General features: G+C 44.0%; 2 protein-coding genes across 7 annotated transcripts in view; both read right to left on the bottom strand.

Annotated features, from left to right (window-relative positions):
* LOC120953002 (afadin) overlaps positions 1-12291 on the bottom strand; it is a 63475-nt gene extending 51184 nt beyond the window's left edge. The window contains exon 1 of one of the 6 annotated variants that reach the window (XM_040372642.2): positions 10995-12291. The gene's annotated coding sequence lies outside the window, so the exon portion shown is untranslated. Of the gene's footprint in view, positions 1-6244; positions 6337-7826; positions 8011-10994 lie in introns of those variants that run through there. The other 5 variants (XM_040372644.2, XM_040372640.2, XM_040372645.2 and 2 more) reach the window with 5 other exon arrangements.
* A 3404-nt stretch (positions 12292-15695) lies between these two features.
* Positions 15696-18383, bottom strand: LOC120952696 (chorion peroxidase). Its single transcript, XM_040372154.2, has 3 exons — positions 17419-18383; positions 16617-17343; positions 15696-16551 (listed from the first exon to the last, which is right to left on the bottom strand). Exons 1-3 carry the CDS (start codon positions 18299-18301, stop codon positions 15858-15860), a joined length of 2304 nt encoding a protein of 767 aa, XP_040228088.2. The 5' UTR covers positions 18302-18383; the 3' UTR covers positions 15696-15857.
* Between the last annotated feature and the right edge of the window lie 84 nt (positions 18384-18467).

The following is an 18467-nucleotide window of genomic DNA, read 5'->3' as shown; positions in this document are numbered from 1 at the left end:
GTCGGAGAGGCCCGGTGTAATGATATTTTCGCAAAGAATTACTGTCGTTGCTAAGCGATATTCTTAGATACATAGGTCTGTTTGCAAAGTGTACACGCAAATCAAAAGACGGAATGAATTCCGGCCCGACATTGACCAACTCTAGGCAACTTCAACACCTGACGAATCCGACTTCGGTAAACTCCAGATGACTCCCACTCGTGCTCTGGGCGGACCTGGTGGTTTCGATTTTGCCAGAATTTAACTAGCAATGATCGGTGTCGGATCAGAGTCGCCCAGAGAGCACATCACTAGTTTAAACGTGAAACTACAGATCATAGAACAAAGATGAAAAGAGAACATTATCATTCCTCATTCTAGAAACAATCTCATTCCATCTACATAAATATGCCATAGCGTTGCCCGTTGCACTACCGTCTCATAAAGGTATTTACATACCTTCAAATAATTTAATTTCAATGCAGATAAAGAGAAAAAAAACTTCCCTCGTGCTGTACAGAGTCCGTTAAAACTTTCACTTCCGTCACACATCCATCAAACGCGGAGTACCGACCAAGCTCGACACCCTTCTTTTGCATTTCACCTGACCTTGCAGCAGAGGTAACATGATCGACAGCTGCCACCGGCTGCACATTCCCCAGCTCTTCCAGAGACGGTGTGCGAGTGTGCAGTGTGTTGTGTGTACGCAACGTCTTGCAATACCATCCCACCGCCATATTTTACACCACCACCATTATTCGGTGCACTCATTACCGACATAGCAAAATAAAAAGAGCATCGCTGGAGTATCGCTTTGCCGATCGGTAATATAATAATTACCTCATCAAATTAATGGCTCGTTTATCATCCACCGAATGCTGACTGTACACACATGCAGGCCCATGTTGACGCAGGCTAATGTGATGGAGGCGGTGTGTGGCTCCTCTTCTTGAACTCTGTGGCCATCATCAAACACGTTCACGGTTTCTTCACCGTTTTTTCTCACGCGATCATCTTTCACCCGACCGACCACAGGCCGGCATGGAGGTGAGGGTATGTGCGGACAGGTGACGCGCACACGAAACGCATTTGTGTGTACATAAAATGAAAGCGATCGGCCATTCGGCCATTGCATAATTTTGCCTGGCCCATGTCGAGCATCGGGTCGTGTCGACGAGGTCAGTAGACGCTCGCGGAGAAGGCACACATCTGTTGATGATAATTTGATGCTACACACACACACACATGCACTCCCCGGGCGAAGGTTGCCAAACACAGTGATGAACACAATTTGCCGAGCAGGTCGTATTACAGAATAGCTTTTGGCCCAATATTGGGTTTCTTTTTGGAGTTTGTACAATACTTATTACAAACTAAAATAAGAAATATGGTCTGAATTGCAATCGGGTTTATATTACATTTTATATGAATTAAACAATTATATCTCTCCTGAATTAAGCAAATTCAATGACACTAAGCAAATTTTTTTATGATAAATAAGTATTATGTTGAGCAGCATTCTTCATCAATAAAAAAGACTGTTAATTTTATGTACCAGTAAAACACTATCTATGTAGCAATCCTATCTACACTTAGACTTCGAAATATCATCAATCTTTCAAAGGTGTCGAAGCGGCAAGTTGCCCCACGCGTTTGTTTTGAATTGAGGAGCTTGGTTCTCTGCTTCCCTTTTGCTTAATCTTAGTTTGACGCTGCATTTTTTAGTCACGCTTCGAGACTAGGTTTAGGCGCAAAACAGGGGCACAGTTGCATTCGTAAAGGCTACTACGAATTAATTACGCTACGCAATTAGGCGCCTCGCGATGTGGGCTAACCAGTTCACGCATTATCGCCATGACATTGCACGTGCGCACGGTCCGAAACGGGACAAAAAAGTTGCGCTAAAGTGCTTTTTCGATCTCTCTCTCTCTCTCTTCACTGCCCGGTGCAAAGAACGGACCGGAAACCGGTGGCAAGGGTGCACTCACTTAGCGTACCAGCCCCCGATGGCACAACACTTGTAATGCATCCCAACATAAACACAACCGCACAGGTGGGACGGGCTTTCCTTCTGTGTTCCTGGTAGCAAACGGAAGCCGCAATTACTTACTCTTCTGTCCCCTCTAACGCAGATATTTCCTATCCTTTGGCCGTATATACCTGTCCTGTTCATCGTTGCCGCTCACAACACAGCCAGTGCAGCGAGCGCAGGCCAACGTTTTTTCCTTCATCAGGTGCGCGCAAATGCATATCTTGTTTCCAGCTTCTCGATTCCATTCACCACACACAAACTGCCTTCCTTCTCCGCGTACTTACTACGGGAGAGCACGAGGCGCACAAAACACACCCGGAAACCAACGGTATCGGTAAGTTGACTTCCGGTGTGTGCGGACAAATGCCACACATCTGATCCGGTTTAGAAGGCTCGGGCCGGTTGCACGGTCGATATTACACCGTCCGTTGGTGAACGGACATAAAAACACAACACACACAAACACACAACAGGGACCAAGTTGTGTTGGGTGTTGCATGGTCTGAAAGGTCGTGTAAGTGTACCTTTTTTGTGGGAGTTTTTCCGTCCCAGTTTTTATCTATTTGGTGCAATTGGCCTACGAAGTTATCTTGTTTGTCTACCAACAGACGCCATTCCAAACGCAGGCCAGTTGAGACATTTCTCAAGAACGTCATAAACGTTTGCCTGATAATTATGTCAATGTTTGAAGATCATCTCCGGTCCCACTTGTTCTCCGGTGCCCGTTCTTAAAGGTTATATACAAGTTGCGACCATTTTTTACGGATTTCTGTCGCAATTCATGCACACATGTTTCATTATTTCCTTTTATTCGTCTTATCATGACACATGCGAGACAATATATTTTACAAACTAAATAAGGTTATAGCCATTATTTTGAATTTCCAACATCCAGTTAGAGAATGTTTTGTTTAGTATTGAGGCTTACAAGGTTTTCCGATAGAACTCAAGACCGCGGGACAGTTTGTTGAATCGGCGGGAGTCAATCGCAAGACTGTGGAACGATACGTGAAAACGTTGACGATACCGTGATCTGCGGATATGTATCGCAAGACTTCAGCACACTTTTTCGGGCACATTATCGTCTCCAGGGACATATGGCATAACAGCAGGAATTTTTTAATTTTATATTTTGGGCGCTCACTGTTTGGGGGTTGGAAAATTAAACTGTATTGGCTGTTTATTTGTTTGCAAGCTAATTAATTAGTGGTACACACTCCGAACATATTTATTCCCATCGTTGGTTTCGGTAAAAATGCATGTTTGATCTAAATATTTTCAAAACATCGGATCATACGCCGCCTACCATAACTGTATGGACATTTGTTTTTCGCGATTTGTGGAAAATCCGTAAGAGATTGATAAAAACAGTGAATGTATGAGTTGTGCAAAATACTATTTGACATCTTCTTATATAGTCTTCTAAAAAAATTAAGACATTTTTACACGACTTATTACGAAAAAAAAAACAAATGCATGGTCGTACCATCACTATATAACTCGATAAACAGGTTTTTTTTGTGCTAACTAATGCATTGAAAAATCGTTCCAAAATATAAATAACACATCTAAGAAAGGTTTTATGGGCAAATATTTTTAAATGATTTTTAAAAAGTGTTTTTAAAACTTTTTTGGTTTTAAAAGTTTTACAAGAATTATTATCAAAATTTATTTGATTAGGTATCAAAAGTTTTCAACAAAAGATTTTTCTTCGAATGTAATGATTAATTTGAAAATACAAATAAAAAATTTAAAAATACATTTTTTTAATATTTTTAAAATGACCATGAGATCCTTATCAATTTAGTGATAGGCTCAAAACTGATTCCATCAAACAAAAGCGACACAAAAACCTGAACAGCAATTTTTAGCAGAATCCTAGCCCGATATTTGTTTCCTCCCTCCACCCACTTCATCATAAATGTTCTCCTAGACCGCTATATAAAGCAAACATTAAGATTCTGCTAAAAATTGCTGTTCAGGTTTTTGTGTCGCTTTTGTTTGATGGAATCAGTTTTGAGCCGTTATTCACTAAATTGATAAGGTTCTCATGGCCATTTTAAGAATATCTAAAAAAAATATGTTTACATATATTAATTTGTATTTTTTAAACAATTATTACATGTGAATAATAACAATTTCTTTGATATCTTTTGATATCTAAAAAAATAAATAGTGATGATTATTCTTAAAAAAAATAAAACCAAAAACAAATTATAAAAACACATTTTAAAAATCGTTTGCAAATATTTTTCTTTAAAACCTATCTAAAATATGTAATTTATAATTTTAAACAATTTTTAAATGCATTATTAAGCACAAAAAAATGTTTTTCGAAGTGCCTTTATAGTTATGGTAGGACCGTAAATTTGTTTTTTCGCAATAAGTCGTGTAAAAATGTCTTAATTTTTTTATAAAACTATATACGAAGATGTGAAATAGTATTTTGTACAACTCATATATTCACTGTTTGTATCTATCTCTTATGGATTTTCCGTAAATCGCGAAAAACTAATGTCCATAATGTTATGGTAGGCGCTGTATGATCCGATGTTTTGAAATTGCTTAGATCAAACATGCATTTTTACCCTAACCAACAATGGGAATAAATAATTTCGGAGTGTGTATCACTAATTAATTCGCTTGCAAACAAATAAAAAGCCAATACAGTTTAATTTTCCAAAACCCCAAACAGTGGACGCCCAAAATATGAAATTAAAAATCCTTGCTGTCATGCCATATGTCCCTGGAGGCGATAATGTGCCGGAAAAAGTGTGCCGCAGTCTTGCGATACAAATCCGCAGATCTCGGTATCGTCAACGTTTTCACGTATCGTGCATAATATGCATAAAACTGCAATATTGTGCTAGGATCACGAAAAGAAGTGCATATCATCTTGCGTTAGTCTATTATCCAAATGTCTCTCAGATAAGATACTGGAGTCCGCTCATTTATTTTATTTCTTTATTTTTAATAACAAAAGTTATTGAGCTACTATAGGACTATAGAACTTATTCCTATACTTTACATTGCATCACACTGATAAAATCATAGATGTGAAAAAATATTAAAGAACAATTAACACCAAAATACAAAAAAAGTCCAAATGGGCGTTGCAAGAGTGATTTAAGGTTGTATACACTAACACTACAATGTACAGTGCAATTTTTAAAATCGTGTCATTAGAGCCAAACTCAAAAATTAAGAACAAAATAATGGTCTTGGCCTAAGGATTCTACTAGGTGCACGAAAATTTATAACCTCAAAAAAAAAAAAGGATTTTACATTTATGTAAGAGGTGCTTTGAGACAGAGTCCCAAAAATGACGAAACATGTTTATAGTATTAAAAAAAAAACAATAATTTTGGCTCACTAAGAAAACTCTTTACTAATTTCCAATACTGCAAAACCGACTCCTAAGATAACAGTTGCAGGGTATTTGCCGGGCAATAAAATGAATATTTTGTCACACTTCATGTACTGCCCAAAAAACGAGAAGTAATCGCATTGTTTTAGTTACCGATTCCAAAAAACTTATTCAAAAAAAAACTTTCCCCCATGCATCGACAGGACAGAAATGTACGATCCACATGGGGCGTCGTTTCGACAATGTTTTGCTAGTCCAAGGGCCACATATGGCTAGAACGTAAAGTAACAACAACAACAAAAACGACAAACTATTTTCCTCCCTTAATCCAATTAATAGCACATAACAGACAGCGTCAGACACACAAACGCACGGGGCTGTTGCGTGTGCGTCTCAAAGTCACATTCGTTCTTACATTTTGCCACGAGTTTAGTAGTTCTTTGGATTTAAACGCTCCTCGCCCAGTTCGTGTCACCCCCCCCCAGAGAGCCATCTGTGTCCTCGCATAGAAAATAATAGAAAAAAAAAGAAAATGAAAAAAAACAACAAACTAAAACAGTCGATACTATCGAAGGGGTAAGGTTGGTAACAAGGTGCAAATTGAAGCACTCCTTCACATATATTCGATCCAAACTCGTGTCCATGTTCACCGACGTGAGTCATCGCCCAACCATTGCCATCGCCCGGTTTTCTTCCGCGTGCATTTAAAACGATCAGCTCGTATTTTCAACGGCTCTACAACTGTCCAACGGCTCACACACCCGTGTAGAGATCTCGCCCAAATTCGCACACATTCGCTCGCTCGTTGTGTGTAGTGGTGTGATTGGATGCTTTCCCCCCGGGGGCAGCGGAGTCCTATAGCTCACCCAAAGCTCGATCTTGAATGATGATGACGATGATGATGATGATGATGCGAACGATGACGTATACACTCAACGCGTACTCATTCCCGGCACACACGATCGCGATCTGTTTTTTTTGTGTCTTTTTTGCTGTTCCTCTTTGTTGTCTCGCTGGAATGCAGGCGTGTGCTCTTTGCCGTTGATTCACGGCCCCCCGGAATCCGTTTGCGACCAGGCAGTTGTAATAACTTGTTTTTTTTCTGGCGCTTTTCTGCCTCTTCTCGCTTCTTCGAGGTTGAATGAAGTTTCACTCACGCTTGAGAGCAACTATTGAGAGCACAACACACAACTCTACGTCACCGCATGATGCAGTAATGGCCACACAATCCGCACGCCACGACTTGGCGAAGTTTTCTTACCCTTCGAGCAGGTCAACCGTAGATTTTTTTTTAATTTGGTGTGCCTTTTTAGGCACCTTGTTTTTTATTGTTACTATTTTTGCAACAATCACACACAAACACACACTCCCATATACGCAAACACACAGGGGTCTTCACTCTTTACAACGATGTGCTGGCGACTTCTTTTATTCGCACCGGTTTCAAGCTGCAGAGATGAGACACACACACACGAAAGAGATTCGCAAACCAGGCCTTCTACTTTGCCGTCATCTTTTGGCCAAAAGGGGGCTTAATTATTTTTTTTGCCTAATCTTTTATTGCCCAAAGCAGGGGATAGCACTATCGCACCCCGCAGATATACCCCGCACTACACCCTACTGCAACTGCGTGGAGAGAGAAGAGAGAGAGAGCAAAAAAAAAAAACGGCGAAAAATCATACTATGGCGAACAACGTGTAAGCACCTACAGGCGGAGCCACTTTTTAGCGCACCAAGAGAGACGGCAGAAAAGGAGAGAGAAAGAAAGAGGGAACACATACAAGGGACCTTCTTTCTTTGCCCGTTCGCGAACACGGGAACATGCAATGGGACTTGTCGTGTTGTAAAAAATGAAAGATATTTATTACACACACATACACATCTATACATACAGCATCTTCGCGCACAACGGACCCTCGACGATTGTCACACCGCGCACACACCGCACTAAAACGAAGGTAGAACAATTAACAAGACCCCTTCAAATGGCACGGCGTTCGGGGTGCATGTCTGGACGGGGACAATGTACAACCTTCCAAAATATTTGTTTCCTTTTTTCGGTAAATTCCCTTCGCTTACCCAAACCCAACGCCCTCGAGGGTCTTTCTATGCTGCGGAGCGGTCGGGGGGAATGTACCGCAAAACGCAGAGAACCTTGAAAGAGAATCACACTTCACACACACACACAGACGGACACAGATCCCTGTACACCTTGAATAAAAAAGGCGATACACAGGTACACCACACCGGGGATGATGATCACGCGAATCAAACAGTACCTCCTCCGAGGGTAGCCATTTTACGATCCTCGTCGTCGCGGCGCGTCACATCAGGAGAGAAGGATAATACCAAACACACAAATACACACACACCGGCAGCGCGACACTCTGCGCCTGTATCTGCTTTCTTTTCGCGAACCTTAATCTAACAGCCAAGCGAGACACGCACCTTCCTGCCACTTACACACACAGCTCTTCCCCGCACTGGACGAGATTGCACGATCCGATCAACAAGCTATCGGGGCGCACCACACACGCACACGGCTCACCTGGCGTCGACGGTCGCTCGAACCAAACTGAGCGACGAACACCGCTCGCACCGCGTTCCAGAGCCTGCCGTGTCGGTGCCGTTGCTGTCACTGCCACTGCCCTACAACGTCGTTAGGGGTTCTCAAACAACTCTCCTCAGCCTGTGTGTGAAGCACAACGCAACGAGGTGCCTTGACGACCGTATTCACGCATACCTGCGCACAGCCAGGTGGGTCTCTCGGTGTGTGAGTACGTGCGCGCGTACGAGAGTCAAGTAACTTCCATAGCAACCAAACAAGTGGCACAACACTGTGGTGGGGTGAGCACTCAGGGCTGCCTTCGATGGCGGCGATGTCGATGACGCTGATGACGATGACGATGATCATATCATTTGAGTGCACTACCACATTGCCAGCGACGTGCACGTCCACTCACGCCCTACACACTCACACACCCTCTCCAACACGCATTCCTCCACAATATTCCCCTTTCTTTAACGGCCCTATTAGTGTGTGTGTGTGTGTGTGTGTGTGTGTGTGTGTGTGTGTGTTGCGAAAAAGAGTCACCGAACGAGCAACGGGGGAGAGCCCCGTTATAGTGCTATCTCGCTCGCGTCCCGGTCGCTTTTACACCCCGTTTTTCGCTTTCTGCTTCGAATGCGTTTTTAAAAAGCCTGACCACAGCACACCGTCACCCTTCCCTTCCATAGCTCCGTTCCCTAGCCCTCTTCCCTGCCCACTAGCCTATTGCGCAGCGGTATTTTCGTTCTCTTCTCCTTTTACTATTCCAACACTTCTTCGCGGGGGTTGGTGGTGGATGGACACTCTTTTTCACGATCTTCGCGATCGTTTTTTTTTCGTTTTGTCTCATAGCCAAGCGCCAAGCGCTGGTATCAGCTTTTCCTGCTTACCCTCCGTCCCAAGAGGGGAGGACGGACAACAGAATGTGGGCGGTTGGCACAAAACCACAGCGTTTTTGCTTCGGTTCCGGTCCAGTGCAGCAAATGGGCGCGCGATCCCGGCCATCGCCCGGGAAACGTTAGACATTCAGTCAGCCAGCCAGCCAGCCAGCCAACCAGTCGGAAGGGGAGTGAAACAAAACGCAAAAGGTTGTTGTACTTGTGTGCGCCAATATCTTCGTTTCGATGTTCCTGCAATTTCTATCCAATTCTTGAGGGAAGGGAGCAAGCTTGGAGTTCTTCGGAGTGCGCGTTCCCGTTGTTGCTCAAGTTGGTGTACGTGCGCACGAAGGAATACCAAGCTGCACAGGTGTTCTTGCTTGTGTGTACTGTTGGTGCAATTGTTCTCGAGGGAAGATGGGTGTTGTTTGCGGATCCACCAGCAAACCAGCCAGGCCGGGTGCTAATCAGACGACTAACAAGCTTAAACCATGGACTTTTGAAGTCGACGTTTACTTCCAACAATTACAGATGGTTAAGTGCATTGCTTGATACACAGTACCGTCAATTGAATTTACATTTAGGTGGAGATGCAGACTAACAATTAGTGAATCTATAAAATTCCTTTTCTTTTCTAGCTGAGATTGCACATATTCGTAAAATAAGGGGAGCATTTTATAGATGAATATTATACATCAAATTATGGATAGATAAACCAATGTATGCTAGACCGTTGGGTGATTTCTACTTTGACTCAGTTCTAATACAATATATGAGATCCTATATGAGAGATCCGTCATATAGAATTCTCATCAGTTTTTGTGGCTGTTTTTAATTAAATATGCACCTCCCGTAACATGACCGACCAAGTCACTACTACTACAAAAAAACCTCTAACTGCGAATAATCCATCAGGGACCATCCACAAATTAGGTAACGTCACAAGAGATGAGTATCTTCTACTATTATCATTCGTTACATATCGGCATGGGAATTCGATATATTGTTACATAAAACAACATGAGATGCTGTAAATACTTAAAATGTCATATTAATATGAAATAGATTGATCATGCAATTTATTTTCATTTGTTGTCTGTCAATTAAAATTTGAATAATAATATATTTATCTATTTATTTGAATAATATATATTTTCAATAAAATCCAACAAAATAATTTGAGGACATTTTATTTAAAATGTAAGGCCAATCGGTCTGGTGATACAGTCGTCAACTCGTACGACTTAACAACATCCCCGTCATGGGTTCAAGCCCATAATAGATCGTGCCTCCATACGTAGCACTGTCTATCCTGCTATGGTTACAATAAGTCACTGAAAGCCAAGCCTACTTCCCCGGTAGGTACAGGCAGGCTTTGACTAACAAAGGTTGTTGTGACAAATGAAGAAGAAGAAGAATTCAAAATGTAACAAAGACCATTGATTATAAAAAAGAACAACAACAAAAACAAAACGGGAGAATCAAAGCAGTTATTTTTCATCTTACGTATTTTATGGATGATACCTTAAGTGTAACTTTCTGCAACTCATTTAAAAACTTCTTGATAACATTATCGATTGTTGATACAAATATATAATTTAGCTTTAATGTATGGCAACATTTTAATCTGACACCGACGCTTATAATTAACACACACACAAACAAAACTTTAAATGTAGAACAAAGCTTACAGGGTACAGGCACAGGTTGCCCTTGAAATTGCGCCCGAAAACAACAAAAACGTAAATCGGTGACCTAAAACTCAAACTTCACACAACTGCGAATACGCTTGTGTAGCCGCTCATGGCAGGCAGGTGGCACCGCCACCGCCACACCGAAACCAAAACATAAAAACCTGTTTGCAGCGTCTGTGTTTTCCTTCCTGATAGAGGAGGCATATTCACCGAAACCACTTTGTGCACAGAATTAAAGATTCCCCGAGCAAGGCCAACATGGAAGATGCCAACAGCGGTATGAAACAGGTCCTACAGGCTTAACATCAGCAGCAACATGAGAAGCATAACACGCATTTAAGCGAATTATCAATTCAAGTTGACGTCAAAGTAGGTAAAACAACATGCAGATAGAGATTCATTTGCAACAGGTAGAACGATATGAACGATTAGAATAGTAAAGCACCCTTAAAGGGCTAGATTTGCGCAAAAATGCAATAAATTCTCCCCATCTTACCTGCTTAACTTATTCCGAACGGCGACGGTGGCATTGACGGTGGAGGAATGTGTGATGGAATGTAAATGAGCAGCTCTCCGTGGAATCTCGGACACACTTGGACGAACACACAGTGTAACCAACACTGCCACAACGTCGATCAAGTGCGGAAGATAATCGATCACGCTCTCGTCTTGGCTACACACACGGCAGATCACGACCCACGGGGCCTGCTGATGCAATCGGCACTCTTTGAACGGTGTGAAAACGCCACAGCAAGAGAAGCGGTCTCTTGCAAGAGCTGTTCACCTTCGAACAAAATGACGCGAAATAATGGAATTTCTTTCAAACTTTTTAGCTGATTTGGCACAGCTTGTGATGATGCTGCAGCACAATTTTTCACAGACCCGCACACACACACACACATACACAACACGACTATGCTTGCTGGTGTAGAAAATGCACCAGCAGTTTCACCTTTTTCGCTGTATGATCACTTGATGAACGCTGTGCTTGGGAATGCTTTGCTTTTCTTCTTAGCAACGGACAAAAAGCTGCACTTTTCACTGCATCCTTTCAATACACCACATCACCCAAGCTACCTTACTGATCGCCTTACCTTACTGATCGCACGATAAACAAACACGGCGCTTCACCGTCGTGGCACACCTTGTTGTCTTCGCTGGATACTGTTATTGAAGCAGACAAAAAACACACAAGGGAATGCAAACGGAATCCATTGACTCGCTGCACACAACCTTACACCACTACTAGCACACGCCGACGCTACACACAGCGAACGCGTACGCTTGCTTACACGTGTAAGGACGCGCCTGCACGCACACACTTGCGCTACCAGCGCTACCGCTACCTACACAACGGAACCAATGCCAATCGCTGTACGGTTGCCACGGGTGACATCGATTTTGCGAACGCTGTTTTCACCGATTTCCTCACCAACTGGGGAATCTTTTTCACACCAACTGCAACACAACACAATGCACCGGTAATGCACCGTACTCAAACGCCACCTTCTAGGAGGAACGTTCCCTTTACCGGAATGCAATGCGGCCAAACAAGTCGGGCGTAAAACCGCAAAGCTGAGCGGATGGCGCAGATTGCTGCGACAACACTGCAGCCATAGCCTGCTTGGACTTGGGATGATGCTTTTGATTCACTTTTCGAACGGCAAACGTTTGAACGTAATTGTAAACACACTTCACGGTGTATTAAACGGAAAATACTAATTTTACGGCCGTCCTACATCAGCAACGACGATCACTGTCTTCGGCTCTGGTCTTATTTTACGTTGATTTGAGCGAACGGCGCAGACAATGACATTTCATCGCGCAAGAATTCAACTCGGGAGCTTGTAAACTCCGAAAAACTTTGTGGTGGTTTATAAAAGGCAGTTGAGTTCGACAAATATTTTAAATTTTCAAAAATCGGTTGCAGATTCAACCTATGCTAAAGCTTTGAACATTTAAGACTGATGTATAAATTTTAGAAAAGTAGAGAGCTAAAATCTAATACGTTCAAGAGGTTTGATTTTTTTTAATGAGCCAAATGAAACTCCATTCCATTTCAAAAATCTTTATAAGTTTTTTTTTGTCTTCGTTTTTTGCATAAAAGTAAAAACTGTCCTACAGTGAAAGAGTATTTCGTTCTAAAAGTGTTTTCTTGTTTCATAACCATTCAGTTTGAGTAGTGTCGGAAATGTTAGTAAGTAAGTAAGATATTCAACATTTTATTTTATTCTTTGCGATATGTGAGTGGTCAAAGTGTAGTTTTGGCTGACCAGACATAATTCATGACACGAAAGCGGGACACAAAGTAACAAAATCGGATTGAAATAGTATTTTGGATTTTCTAAGAGGACAATAATTCTGCATACATTTTTCATTATTTTAAAATGAATTCAGTTTTTATTCGAAATGAAGGTTTATTTTCGATGCTGAACAGGTATTCAATATGCAGGGTTTCCCACGATTTATTAGTTGGCTCCTATCAATGTTTGGTGGGTTCCCGTATTTTTTAGTGCGTTCCCACAATTTTTTGGCCGTTTCCAAGATTTTTTTGGTCCAATTGTATTGATATCCATTCGGAAAATACCAATAATTTATGGGAACGAACCAAAAATCTAAGGGATACGAGCAAAAAATCGTGGGAACGCACCAAAAAAATCATGGGAACTGACCAATAAATCGTGAGAAACCCTGTATTACACAACAAGTGGCTAAATTTTTAAGTAGCTCTCCAAATCTTTGCAAAATTGTATCAAATTATTTATCGCCCTTCATCGATTACTATTTTTAAAGGCGAGTGGATTTGCGTCCGTAGATTTTGAGTCTGTGAGTTTTGCGTTTGTGAGTTTGCGTGTATGAATTTTGCGTCTATAAATTTTGCGTTTGTGGAATCTACGTCTGTGTGGCAATTTTGTGACATGATTTGGCTACCAATCATTTTTCTACCAAAGATTTTGGGAACAATGATTTTGCGAGCAAGAATTCTTAAGGCCGGGCTACATTGACCGTACTCCGTAGTGTACAGGCGGTCCCCGAGATACACGGTTAATGGGGACCGAAAACGGCCGCAAAATACCGCGTATCTCGAATTTCCGCGTAAGTCGAATCTCGTAATTTTCAGCCAAAATATCATTAATCTTCGTGTAATTTTGCAAGTAGGGTATGGTTTTAGCCACCAAATTTATTATTTGATATGTTTCTAATGAATTGAACAGTTTGAAACCTTTTTAAATGGTATTTTACATTCGATCAATACGGAAATTATTTGGTATTTCACAATGGATGTGTCAAATCAGTACAATTTGCTCAAAGAACTGTCAAATTTAGAAAACCGCGTATCTCCGAATCCGCGTATAAGAGGTACCGTGTATCTCGGGGACTGCCTGTAATTCTGATTTTCACTAGCGCATCTGGCGGAAGCTGGTGGAAGCTTTTTTTGGTCGTCGAGGGAATGATCATGCCGGATCTCAAATTTAAGTTATTTTTTCACCGTTTTTTTATGCGAAAATGGCTGAAATACTTGCACAATATGTTTATCTATCAATTACAAAGCTTTTCCAGTCCAGTTAAAGTAAAAAAACATGGCAAAATAACGTATTTTCTGGAGCGGCTCCAAATTGTTTGGCAAAATGCTTCGGTCAGCCGCCGCTAGATGCGCTAGTGAAAATCAGAAGTACACCAGCGAGTACGATCAATGTAGCCCGGCCTTTGGATCAAGGATTTTGTGACCAAGATTTTTAAGACCAAGAATGTTGTGAGCAATAATGATGCGATCAAGGTTTTTGCGACTAAGACTTTTGGGATCAAACATTTGGTGACCAAGGAAAATGTGATCTAAAATTTTGCGACTAAGCATTTTGCTACCAATACTTTAGCAAGGAAGGAGTTTTTGACCCCGGATTTTGCGTTATAGAGTTTTGCTACCAAGGATTTTGCGACTAAGTAGATTAAGACCAAGGAGGTGGCGAACAAGGATTTTGCTACATAGACTTGGGCAACCAAGGAGTTTTTGACCATGGATTTTGCGACCAAGTATTTTGAAACCAAAGATTTTGCTACCAAGGATTTTTCAATCAAGGATTTTGCGACCAAAAAATTTAAGATCAAGGTTTTTGTGACCAAAGATTTTGAGCCTAACGATGTTGTGATGTTGCTCCGCATATCTCGTTAACTACCTGTTCTTCAGCAGCAGATGAAAATGTTCATTTGTACTAGATGTCATACAGTAAAAAGGTGTCTGGTTGTGTGCAAATGTTTGTAGCTCTTCATCTATCTGCCAAAAATCCAGTTTGAAAATGGTAGACCTAAATCGAGATATGCATCGTCTTCTTTATTACGAGAAATGATTATAGAAATCGACATTTTCTTTTGTGCAATAAGCATAGTACACTAGCGATCTGTTTTTATTAAATATGCGCACCCAGCAATCTGAAACTGAAACTAATTCTTTATGTAAATTCTCACTCTTTTTACATTTCATTTGCATAACCAATAACAGGACATTAACTTTTGGTACAAAAACGTGACTGTTTCGTTAAAAATATTCTGGTCTGCCCAAGTATTTATCTGTTTAGGAGAAACGGCACCAATCGTGTTGCTCCTACGCCAAAGCTGTAGAATTTGGCGTGGAATCATGTAATCTATTTTTTGCATGGACTAAAAACAGAATTGAAAATAAACTCTCACATAACAAGCTACACTGCGTAACGCAAAACATCCTGAAATATTTGTGAAAAAAATGTTGTCACGTAAAATATACGATAACGACTCGACGCCAGAATGAATGTTAGGGTAAATAAAAGAGTATCTATGGATTATTATAGTGATATCGAATCACGCATTCGTAAGTTATGATACCAACGCAATTCCTGGATAGAAGGGTGTCCTGGAAACCTGGAAAAATGCTATTAAAAAGAACAGAAAAACTTGTTTAATCAATGCAGAAATCTATCTAGAAACAGTCATACTATCCATAAACATTATGCATCTTAAATGATGGTCTTTCATGAAATCAATGAAACATATTTAACAAAATTCGTTTTTGGATTCCAGCCCTAGTAAATGGTTTGGCAGAATAAAGTCAATGAATATCAAATCACTCATCCATAAACTGGATGGCTAGTAAAACATATGCTCAATATTTCAACCATTTCAAACGCAAAACTAAGTTATTCAATCGAGCATAGAACAAATGGTCTGCTTTTTAATAACGTTGTGCGCTGCAGCACATCTTTTATTCGAACACAACACAACAAACTACAAAATAGTGTTTCCAGAAACACTCATTTAAAACACGAAACTACACAAATACACCCTGCCATACTACAAAGCAGTACATAAAACAATTCACCCCACCCGGCTAGTGACCCCTCCAGGCGGTCAGATCCATCCCGACCAGCGTCTGGCACGGGACGGGCGGGTTATGCTCGCTCGGCTGTCTAAACGCATCCCGGGGCGCGGAAAACCCGTCCGCCTGGTCGAGGTTGGCGCAGATGACCGAGGCGAGCGACACCTTGCTCAGTTCGCGCAGCTGCTCGCCGGTAAAGAAGCCCGGATTGGTCCGGGGCCCGTTCGTGTAGTAGTACCGGTCGCCAAACTTGAGCCGCGCGAACTGTTCGCTAATGATGGCGGCGAACGTTTCGCCAAACAGTGCCCCATCCTGCGTCGGGGGCTCCAGCAGTCCGCCCACCCACAGGTCTACATCGTCCGGGAACTCGTACACGCTGGCGAGCCGGGCACCGACCGGACCGAACTGCTCGAAGCTAGTGAGTCGCTCCAGGCCGGCCCAGCTCCGGTAGTCGTTGTACGGGCGCAGCGCGTGATCCCGGCCGCGCTGTATGTTGAGCGACGCCAGATCCGAACCGAACGGGTTGCGGCCCGCAAACAGCAACCGCGTCAACCCGAACGTGATGGAATCGTCCAGCTGCTGCTGCGGCTGATCCATCAGCGAGAAGAGAAAGTCGTCGAAAAACGAGCGCTGCAGCAGACGGGACGGGTTCAGGAAAACTTCCTGAATCGGTACCAGCTCCGTGCGGCGATGGCGATGCTGGATCCTGGTGGACAGGAGAGTGTCAATTGATGAGATTGGAAAACAATCGAGATCATGCATTGAACTTACAAAAACGCTCCATCCACGGTTGAATGTCCGAAACGGAAAGCGGCCCCAGACAGTTCGTTAAAAACGGCCGGCTTCACATCGGGACTGTAAAAGTCCGTCTGCTCCCCGTGGCTGTCGAGCAGACCGTACTGGCGTGCCTTGCTATGGCCCACGATCGACGGCAGGTACTCGTTGTAGAAAATCTTCTGCATCACTGCTCCGACGATACGTCGCGTCTCCTGGTACAGCCGCTCGTCGTCCCAGTGTCGGTTCAGGGCGGCCAGTGCAGTGGCGACGCGGTTGTGCTCGCGCAAGAACAGCGTGTGCATTTCCGTCAGCGAAACGATCTGGTTCACTCGATCGTCACCCGCCCGGAAGCAGGCCTTGGCCCACGGTTCGCAGGCGGCTCGGGTGCGGGCAAACGGAAGCAGCTCCTCGCCCGTCGGGAAGCTGCTCCGTAGCCGGCCGCCCTCGAACGTCCGCAGGGAGGCGGCTAGCGCTTCGTTCGACCCGTACACGGCAGACCCGTCGATGAAGTGCGTGACACGGTTCAGCTGCTTGCCGTACCCGAGCCGGCATTTGCCGTCGCGGGCCAGCGCCAGCCGCACAAAGTTCAGGCACCGAATGCCGAAGCGAGAGTAGAACGGATCGGCCGGGCTGACGGCGATCGGCATGCAGGCAAAGTGGGCCTGCTCGCCGCGCAGCGCTCCCGAGTGTTCCGCGTTGCAGCACTGTACCTCTTCCTGGCCTGTGAAAACAGAAACAAAAAGTCAATCTTTAAATTCAACAAAAGCGATAATAGGGAGGGGATTCCTTCACGCACCTATACGAACACTCGCACTGCGGGTGAAATCGTGCGACATAAACTGGCCGAACTGCATCAGCAGCAGGTTGAACTTGCGATCACGCCGATCGACGTCCGGGAAGACCGCTACCGAAATGTCGCGCGCGCTCGCCAGCAGCCGGCCCGAAACGCTCGAGTGCACTCTCGGCGCCCACACGCCGTCCTCGTAGGCGGGCGGCAGCAAACGCTCGAACGGATAGCCGGCCGCACCCCAGCTGCTGCGCGCCGGAACCGGATTGTTGCAGGACCCGTCGAGCGAGCGGTAGCGGGCGTGCGGATCGCACGACCGGGGCGGAAGGCAACGCTTGCGACGCAGCGCCGGGTCAAGGGTCAGCTCGGGCAGGTCGAGCCGCTCGGCTACGCTTAGATTGAGCGCATTGGCAAAGGATCGTGCTACGAACATGTCTTCGTAGGCCGTCGGATCCTCGGCGCCCAGCGGCTCACCGGGTGGTGCGTGAAACTGGCGCACCAACGTGTCGACCGAGCCACCCCTCATAACCTCCCGATGGTGGTCGATGTTTGCCAGCTTCCGGGTGTAGACGCGGTGTCCCTCGCCGACGGCATTCTGGAACAGCTCCTGCGTCAGTTCAAACGGCAGTGAACGTTTTTTGCGCTGTTTGCCTTCCCTTGCAACGCTGCAGCACACGCCTTCCAACCCGTCAGCGGTAAGGCAGGGCACGAGTGTTGTGCGGGCACGTGGTTCAACCTCGCACATCACTCGCAGGACACAGCTTTCGTGGGACGAGGTACATTGGCTTGCGAGCGCGGACGGTCGTTCGATAGCGTTGGTGGTTTGCACGGTTGCAAAGTGCTGTATTAAAACTATTAACACTAAAAACGAAAGCACACCTTTGGGTAGCATCGTGACGGCGATGATGCTGACGATGCGTACGTGACTGCAGCGATCGGTGCACTGACCGGGAACCGGGAGCCGGAAGCTTCAGGCGGAACCGATCCTGGTGACGTGGAACGGCCGGAAACGGGCTAACGCAGCGTTTTAGTTGACAAGTGTGACCGAGATCTAGATC

Source organism: Anopheles coluzzii, chromosome 2 (genome assembly GCF_943734685.1).
Source record: "Anopheles coluzzii chromosome 2, AcolN3, whole genome shotgun sequence".
Lineage (NCBI taxonomy): Eukaryota > Metazoa > Arthropoda > Insecta > Diptera > Culicidae > Anopheles > Anopheles coluzzii.
This window is presented reverse-complemented; position numbering and strand designations above follow the sequence as displayed.

What these genes read in the sequence shown, in the direction of transcription:
- LOC120952696 (XM_040372154.2), bottom strand. Translation starts at nt 18,301, where the DNA reads ATGCTACCCAAAGGTGTGCTTTCGTTTTTAGTGTTAATAGTTTTAATA. An exon ending in CAGTGCGAGTGTTCGTATAG is followed by an intron (nt 17,344 to 17,418) that starts GTGCGTGAAGGA and finishes CTGTTTTCACAG; the next exon opens with GCCAGGAAGAGGTACAGTGC. An exon ending in ACCGTGGATGGAGCGTTTTT is followed by an intron (nt 16,552 to 16,616) that starts GTAAGTTCAATG and finishes CCTGTCCACCAG; the next exon opens with GATCCAGCATCGCCATCGCC.